The sequence below is a fragment of the Electrophorus electricus genome, chromosome 1, assembly GCF_041902795.1.
Source record: "Electrophorus electricus isolate QZ-2024a chromosome 1, ASM4190279v1, whole genome shotgun sequence".
NCBI classification, from domain to species: domain Eukaryota; kingdom Metazoa; phylum Chordata; class Actinopteri; order Gymnotiformes; family Gymnotidae; genus Electrophorus; species Electrophorus electricus.
This window is the reverse complement of record NC_137497.1, coordinates 590,001-599,359: the sequence shown is the minus strand read 5'-3', so window position 1 is coordinate 599,359 and position 9,359 is coordinate 590,001. Positions and strand designations below refer to the sequence as shown.

Sequence of the window (9,359 nt, the reverse complement as noted above, 5' to 3'; positions counted from 1 at the left end):
ATAACCCTAACTGTAACCCCCATAACTCTAGCCCCAACCCTAACCCTAACAATCCTAATCCTAATCCTAACCCTAACCATAAACTCAAGACTAATTCTAACCCTAACTAACCCTAACTTGGCATTCTCTCACAAACATAAGGCTTGCAAGTTTAACAGCAGATAGACGGCAAGATTCAGTGAGCGCCATAGTGGTAGTAGGTCAGTCTGACCAGCCTGGATACACACTCACACATACACACGCACGCACATGCACACACACTCACACATGCTCACACACGCTCACACATATTCACACACTCGCACACATGCACACTTACACATGCAACACACACGCACACACTCACACATGCACACTTACACACGCAACACACACACACACACTCACACATGCACACTTACACACGCAACACACACGCACACACTCACACATGCACACTTACACACGCAACACACACTCACACATGCACACTTACACACGCAACACACACGCACACACTCACACGCACACACTCACACACGCACACACTCACACATGCACACATAAGTGTTGTTTTAAAGAGACCCTCCTCTGAGGTGAGCTGGCATCTAGTCCCAACCCCCTTCTCTCTCTCAACCTCCCTCACTCTTCCTCTCTCTCTCTCCCTCACTCTTTCTCTGTCTCTCTCTCAACCTCTCTCTCTCTCTCTCTCTCTCTCTCTCTCTCTCTCTTCCTCACTCTCCTCCTGTTTCTTAATCTCTCCCTCTCTCTCTCTTTCTCTCTGTATTTCGGTGTTTACTACTTCCTCTAAGTTTCCCTCCTCTCTGTGATTGGTTCTGCTCCCCTTTCAGACTCACACCCACTATAGACTGCTCCCTCCTCTCTTCTTTCCCAACTCTCTCTCTTTCTCTCTCTCTCTTTCTCTCTCTCTCACTTTCTCTCTCTCTCTAACTGAATAGTCACACTTTCTCTCCAGTCTCCTCTGAACTCCAGGCAGGACAGAGGTCACGCTGCTCTTCCACTGTGAGTATTTTTCTTGGTTTGCGTTTGGTGCCTCTGAGTTTCTCAATGGAGAATTGTTTTAATGCTCACTGTGACCACGTAAGTCCTGTGTGTGTGTGTGTGTGTGTGTGTGTGTGTGTGCGTGTGCGCGCGTGCGTGTGCGTGTGCATGCATGTGTGTGTGTGTGTGTGTGTGCGCGCATGCGTGTGCGTGTGCGTGTGTGTGTGTGTGTGTGTGTGTGTGTATATATATGTTTGTGTGTGTGTGTGTGTGTATATATGTGTGTGTGGGTGTGTGTGTGTGTGTGTGTGTGTGTGTGTGTGTGTGTGTGTGTGTGTGTGTGTGTGTGTGTGTGCGTGTGTGTGTGAGTGTGTGTGTGTGTGCGTGTGTGTGTGCGTGTGTGTGTGCGTGTGTGTGTGTGTGTGTGCATGTGTGTGTAGCTGGTATGTTTTTTTCTGGCACTGGTTCCAGCACACGTGGAGCAATGGGTAAATAAAGTATTTGATAACTTCTGTTTGTGGGTCCTGAGAGACTCTTTGGACATGAGAAAGAGCTTCTTTTCAGAGTGTCTGAGCCGCACAGCCTGGGGGCTGCAGTGTGAGTGGTGCTAGACTCCATAAATCTATTATCCAGGGAGGAGACCAGCTAGAAGAATGTCTCAGAGAACTGGATAATTGAAGCTAAAGGCAAAGCTGGCCAAAAGCGTTGCTGCTGCCTTCTCGTAACGCTCACGTGTCACGTCTCGTATTTTGTAAATGACTTCGCTAAGCCAGTATCACAGCTTTTTTCACTTCAGTTGTTTAAATACCTACCTGTAGACTACCTGTAGACTACCTGTAGGCTACCTGTAGGCTGTATAGACGTTTACACCTTACTACAGGAGACTAGACACACATGTTTATGATTACTGTCTTAAACTGAAGGATTAAGTTTAACTGTAATATGTTTATATGCTGAGTTTGCAAGTATGTGTTTGTTATGTTTATGTTTACTAACTTTAAGCACTTTTTGTTATTCTTTTTACTGAGAGGATGATTTCATTTTCCTGGATATGTTGGGTGTATTATCTTGTTCTTAAAGATATTTGCAGCATATTGTGAATTCCTGCTCAGAGACTATGAATGTACAGTGTTGCTCCTAGTCCACTTACTGCAGCAGACCCAGTTACCCAAGGACGTTCTGTGTGATCAGATACACAGTTACCCCAGGGTGTTCTATGTGATCGGATACACAGTTACCCCTGGGCATTCTGTGTGATCAGATACACAGTTACCCCAGGGTGTTCTGTGTGATAAAATACACAGTTACCCCAGGGCGTTCTGTGTGATCAGATACACAGTTACCCCAGGGCGTTCTGTGTGATCAGATGCACAGTTACCCAAGGACGTTCTGTATAATCAGATACACAGTTACTCCAGGACGTTCTGTGTAATCAGATACACAGTTACCCCAGGAGGTTCTGTGTAATCAGATACACGGTTACCCGAGGATGCTCTGTGTGATCAGATACACAGTTACCCAAGGACGTTCTATGTGATCAGATAAACAGTTACTCCAGGAGGTTCTGTGTGATCAGATGCACAGTTACTCGAGGACATTCTATATGATCAGATACACAGTTACCTGAGGATGTTGTGTGTAACCAGATACAAACTTGGAGCTGTACTAGCCTAGTGTGGAGTTGCCAATAGGGGCTGTACTAGGCCAATCTAGCGCAGGTCTCAGGGGCTGTACTAGCCCAGTATAGAGTGGGTCACAGGAGCTGTACTAGCCTAGTGTGGAGTTGCCCATAGGGGCTGTACTAGCCCAATCTAGAGCAGGTCTCAGGGGCTGTACTAGCCCAGTATAGAGTGGGTCACAGGAGCTGTACTAGCCCAGTATAGAGTGGGTCACAGGGGCTATACTAGCCCAGTATAGAGTGGGTCACAGGGGCTATACTAGCCCAGTATAGAGTGGGTCTCAGGGGCTATACTAGCCCAGTATAGAGTGGGTCACAGGGGCTGTACTAGCCCAATCTAGAGCAGGTCTCAGGGGCTATACTAGCCCAGTATAGAGTGGGTCACAGGGGCTATACTAGCCCAGTATAGAGTGGGTCACAGGAGCTGTACTAGCCTAGTGTGGAGTTGCCCATAGGGGCTGTACTAGCCCAGTATAGAGTGGGTCACAGGAGCTGTACTAGCCTAGTGTGGAGTTGCCCATAGGGGCTGTACTAGCCCAGTATAGAGTGGGTCACAGGGGCTGTACTAGCCCAGTATAGAGTGGGTCACAGGGGCTGTACTAGCCCAGTATAGAGTGGGTCACAGGGGTTGTACTAGCCCAGTATAGAGTGGGTCACAGGGGCTGTACTAGCCCAGTATAGAGTGGGTCACAGGGGCTGTACTAGCCCAGTATAGAGTGGGTCACAGGGGCTGTACTAGCCCAGTATAGAGTGGGTCACAGGGGCTGTACTAGCCCAGTATAGAGTGGGTCACAGGGGCTGTACTAGCCCAGTATAGAGTGGGTCACAGGGGCTGTACTAGCCCAGTATAGAGTGGGTCACAGGGGCTGTACTAGCCCAGTATAGAGCGGGTCACAGGGGCTGTACTAGCCCAGTATAGAGCGGGTCACAGGGGCTGTACTAGCCCAGTATAGAGTGGGTCACAGGGGCTGTACTAGCCCAGTATAGAGTGGGTCACAGGGGCTGTACTAGCCCAGTTACAGCTGCTCTCTTACACCTGGCTGGTGATGGAATACCTGCTCTCCATCTCAGGACAGCCACAGCAGCTGCTCTGTACTGTGAACCATACAGTGTACACGGTACTCTGGGTGTCTTATGTGGCTGTATTATCCCTATTATAAGTTTATGTGTGTTTGCGTACTGTAACTTCTTGCCAGGAATTGGGGAAAATTTACAAGGTAAGAGCAAATGGCTACATTTGATGGTGTAAACAGTTATATTTACTGGTTTTAAACTGTTACATTTGCTAATTTGAAAGACAGTTTTACAGGTTTCCATGTGTCAATTACATTAAATATTTAAGTTATTCTGAGTTGAATAAATCATCTGAATTAAAGTTAATAGTTACAAATTACAGACCACAAACTACAGACCACAAACTAGTTTACAGTCAGTTTTTGGAGATGGTTCAAAGTAGTGTATTCCTTCATTTATATTTAAATATTTAAATCAATATTTCACTGATATTTTGGTCAGATGCTACTTTGAATATTACCTGATATAATGTAAATAAGTGTGACTTTCTTTTCAGTCTTGCAGACCTGTTCAGACGGAGCTCAGTACTAAAGCTGTCTACAGGTGTTGAGTGTGCAGTGTGAGGATTGGTGCCCTCTGCAGGTATGACTCAGAGTAACTGCGAGACACAGCAGCCCCGCAACCGCATGAGGCAGTTACGGGACCGCATAACTGAGCGATCGCTCCGCATGCGTAACATCAACCATCGCCATGTCCGAGCCTTCTTCACGAAGAATGCCTTCGTCATCCTCACTGTCACTGCTGTCATCATTGGTCAGTGTGTGTGTTTGTGTCATCATTGGTCAGTGCGTGCATGTGTCTGTGTGTGTGCATATATGTGTGCATGCTAGGTAGATGTGTGTGTTTGCATAGCTGTGTGTGTGTGTTTATGAGGTGATGAACAGAAATAAACTGTTATATAGCATCCATATGATTCCTGTGGAAGTTCCCCTAGAGACATCCACATGAATGATACCAGGGGTCAGGGGTCAGGGTTCAGGGTTCAAGGTATACACAAATTAACTAATACATGAAACTAAGAATCAGGGTTCAGGCTTCAGGGTATACCCTAATTAACTCATACATGACGCTAGGGTTTGGCCTTCAGGGTATACCCTAATTAACTCATACATGACGCTAGGGTTTGGCCTTCAGGGTATACCCTAATTAACTTATACATGACAATATCTGTGTTGTAAAGAACTACCCATAATGAAGTCAAACAATTACTTAAGGTGTAATGAAATCAGGGTTTAATTAATGCTTCATGAAATCTGATGGTGAAGTCAGAACTTATTAAATAAATTAAAATGTCTCATACTCTTCCACATACACTGATGTCCACGGACTGCAGGTGTAACTGTAATACTGCAGGTGTAACTGTAACGCTGCAGGTGTAACTGTGTAACACTGCAGGTATAACTGTAATGTTGCAGGTATAACTGTGTAATGATGCAGGTGTAACTGTGTAATGTTGCAGGTGTAACTGTGTAATGATGCAGGTGTAACTAATGTTGCAGGTCTAAATGTGTAATACTGCAGGTGTAACTGTGTAATGTTGCAAGTATAACTGGGCTTGTGCTGTGTGATGCAGGAATAGCTCTGGGCTTCGCATTGCGGCCCTTTAAGATGACCTACCGTGAGATGAAGTACTTCTCATTTCCTGGGGAATTGCTGATGCGCCTGCTGCAGATGTTAGTGCTCCCCCTGCTGGTGTCCAGTTTAATTACAGGTACATGGCACCACTGGACACAAAACACATACACAACACAATACAGCACAGCAGGGCACAACACACAGCACCACAGTGCACAGTAGAATACACCCCAACAAAACGCAACACAACTCAACACAACACAATACAGCACAGCATGACACAACACAACACAACACCAAGCCATGCATTGCAAAATAACAGGACATAATACCTCAAACATAATGTAACTCAATTACATGATACTATAAACAAAACAATACAAACTAGAACCACAACACAACACAATGGAAAACAAGGCAAACCCGCAAAAATACTTTTTAACACAACAATATGATCCATTCCACTGTGAGGTGTTGGGCTCTAGGTGTTTATGTTGGGGGGTCCTGTTAGTGTTAATTTCCTTTGTGTTGAGTTTCTGTTAGTAATAGGTTTCTGCTGATAGCGTGTTTCTGAAAGTGAGTTTTTCCATTTGGTGTTGAGTTTATGGTGAGGGTGCTCGGTTTTGCTGAGGGTGTTGAGTTTATGGTGAGCGAATTTATTTATTTATTTAAATAGTTGTATTTTAGTAATATCCTCCTGGAGGTGTTGATCTGAATGTGAATTTGATTTGTGTGGGCATTGGATATGCCTGTGTGTGTGTGTGTGTGTGTGTGTGTGTGTGTGTGTGTGTGTGTGTGTGTGTGTGTGTGTGTGTGTGTGTGTGTGTGCATAGGTGCTTGAAGTTTTGGGGAGAGCTGTGAAAAGCTGAACGAGGAAAGCATTCTGGGGGAGGGGCTGATGAATGTGTGTGGTGTGTGTGTGTGTGTGTGTGTGTGTGTGTGTGTGTGTGTGTGTGTGTGTGTGTGTGACTTCAAAAACGCATGAGGTCAGATGTCAGAGTGACCATGGTGCAAAGCAACAAAAGACTCTTTGAATGAACACTAACACATGTCCCTCTCTCTCTCTTTAGCCCTCTCTTCCTCGCTCTTTCTCCCTCTCTCTTTCTCCCTCTTTCTCATTCTCTTTCTTCTCCCTCTTTCTCTCTCCCTCCCTCCTTGACATACTGTAATATTTAAATTGTCGATTTATTTTTAACTGTGTAACTGGAGTTAATTATGGCTCTGTCTATAACACTAACCCTAAACCTGGGGATAACACTAAACCTTAAATCCCAACTCTAAAACTGCGGATAACCCTAACCCTTAAACTCTTACTCTAAACCTGAGGATTACCCTAACACTTAAACCCTAACCCTAAACCTGAGGATAGACACAACCCTTAAACCCTAACCCTAAACCTGAGGATAAACACAGCCCTTAAGCCCTAATCCTAAACCTGAGGATAACCCTAACCTTTAAACCCTAACCATAAACCTGAGGATAACCACTAAACCTTAAACCCTAACCCTAAATCTGAGGATTACCCTAACCCTATATCTGGGGGGGGGGGGGGGTTCCCTCAAGAGAAAGATTTTAAAGAGTTCTTATTGATTTATTTCTTATTGGAATTAGATTTTTGCATGTTTTGTTATAAACCACCCACTCCCCATGGAGATCAGAAGATAATCTAATACATGAACACAAACAAGCTTCTGTCTGACAGTGGGAGACTCCTGAAGCTATTGTCCTAAATCTGTATCAAATGACTTAAACAGCAGAGAGACGGAGGTGGAGGGTGGGGAGGTGGGGCACCAGGGAGATGTAAAGGGTTGTAGAGAGGAGAGAGAGAGAGAGAGAGAGAGAGAGAGAGAGAGAGAGAGAGAGAGAGAGAGAGAGAAATTCTTACTTCTATAGTTTCAGATCTCCTCACTCAAGTCTTGAATTTCCTGCAGACTACAGCACACAGTAATCATGCAGAAAATGTAAACCAACTAAGGAAACACTTGCCTCTGAACTGTGTGTGTGTGTCTGTGTGTGTGTGTGTCTGTGTGTGTGTGTGTGCATGTGTGTGTGAACTGTGTGTGTGTGTCTGTGTGTGTGTGTGTGTCTGTGTGTGTGTGTGTGTGTGTGTGCGCATGTGTGCATCTGTGTCTGTGTGAAATAATCTCTGTCTCTAAACTGTGTGTGTGTGTATGTGTGTATGTGTGCAGTAATCTCTTTCTCTGAACTGTGTGTGTGTGTGTGTGTGTGTATGTGTGTTAGTGTGTGTGTGTGTGTGTGTATGTGTGTATGTGTGCAGTAATCTCTTTCTCTGAACTGTGTGTGTGTGGGGGGTGTGTGTGTGTATGAGTATGAGAATGTGTGTGTGTGTGTGTGTGTGTGTGTGTGTGTGTGTGTGCAGTAATCTCTTTCTCTGAACTGTGTGTGTGTGTGTGTGTGTGTGTGTGTGTGACTTCAAAAACGCATGAGGTCAGATGTCAGAGTGACCATGGTGCAAAGCAACAAAAGACTCTTTGAATGAACACTAACACATGTCCCTCTCTCTCTCTTTAGCCCTCTCTTCCTCGCTCTTTCTCCCTCTCTCTTTCTCCCTCTTTCTCATTCTCTTTCTTCTCCCTCTTTCTCTCTCCCTCCCTCCTTGACATACTGTAATATTTAAATTGTCGATTTATTTTTAACTGTGTAACTGGAGTTAATTATGGCTCTGTCTATAACACTAACCCTAAACCTGGGGATAACACTAAACCTTAAATCCCAACTCTAAAACTGCGGATAACCCTAACCCTTAAACTCTTACTCTAAACCTGAGGATTACCCTAACACTTAAACCCTAACCCTAAACCTGAGGATAGACACAACCCTTAAACCCTAACCCTAAACCTGAGGATAAACACAGCCCTTAAGCCCTAATCCTAAACCTGAGGATAACCCTAACCTTTAAACCCTAACCATAAACCTGAGGATAACCACTAAACCTTAAACCCTAACCCTAAATCTGAGGATTACCCTAACCCTATATCTGGGGGGGGGGGGGGGGTTCCCTCAAGAGAAAGATTTTAAAGAGTTCTTATTGATTTATTTCTTATTGGAATTAGATTTTTGCATGTTTTGTTATAAACCACCCACTCCCCATGGAGATCAGAAGATAATCTAATACATGAACACAAACAAGCTTCTGTCTGACAGTGGGAGACTCCTGAAGCTATTGTCCTAAATCTGTATCAAATGACTTAAACAGCAGAGAGACGGAGGTGGAGGGTGGGGAGGTGGGGCACCAGGGAGATGTAAAGGGTTGTAGAGAGGAGAGAGAGAGAGAGAGAGAGAGAGAGAGAGAGAGAGAGAGAGAGAGAGAGAGAGAGAAATTCTTACTTCTATAGTTTCAGATCTCCTCACTCAAGTCTTGAATTTCCTGCAGACTACAGCACACAGTAATCATGCAGAAAATGTAAACCAACTAAGGAAACACTTGCCTCTGAACTGTGTGTGTGTGTCTGTGTGTGTGTGTGTCTGTGTGTGTGTGTGTGCATGTGTGTGTGAACTGTGTGTGTGTGTCTGTGTGTGTGTGTGTGTCTGTGTGTGTGTGTGTGTGTGTGTGCGCATGTGTGCATCTGTGTCTGTGTGAAATAATCTCTGTCTCTAAACTGTGTGTGTGTGTATGTGTGTATGTGTGCAGTAATCTCTTTCTCTGAACTGTGTGTGTGTGTGTGTGTGTGTATGTGTGTTAGTGTGTGTGTGTGTGTGTGTATGTGTGTATGTGTGCAGTAATCTCTTTCTCTGAACTGTGTGTGTGTGGGGGGTGTGTGTGTGTATGAGTATGAGAATGTGTGTGTGTGTGTGTGTGTGTGTGTGTGTGTGTGTGTGCAGTAATCTCTTTCTCTGAACTGTGTGTGTGTGTGTGTGTGTGTGTGTGTGTGACTTCAAAAACGCATGAGGTCAGATGTCAGAGTGACCATGGTGCAAAGCAACAAAAGACTCTTTGAATGAACACTAACACATGTCCCTCTCTCTCTCTTTAGCCCTCTCTTCCTCGCTCTTTCTCCCTCTCTCTTTCTCCCTCTTTCTCATTCTCTTT

At 44.8% G+C, this 9,359-nt stretch overlaps 1 protein-coding gene across 2 annotated transcripts in view; it reads left to right on the top strand.

Annotated features, from left to right (window-relative positions):
* The first annotated feature begins 797 nt into the window (after positions 1-797).
* Positions 798-9,359, top strand: part of slc1a3a (solute carrier family 1 member 3a) — a 19,011-nt gene continuing 10,449 nt past the window's right edge. The window contains exons 1-3 of one of the 2 annotated variants that reach the window (XM_035526499.2): positions 798-1,002; positions 4,230-4,486; positions 5,307-5,444. In XM_035526499.2, coding sequence (XP_035382392.1) covers positions 4,318-4,486; positions 5,307-5,444 — 307 coding nt within the window. In that variant the 5' untranslated portion in view covers positions 798-1,002; positions 4,230-4,317. The remainder of the gene's footprint in view (positions 1,003-4,229; positions 4,487-5,306; positions 5,445-9,359) is intronic. The other variant, XM_035526501.2, reaches the window with a different exon arrangement.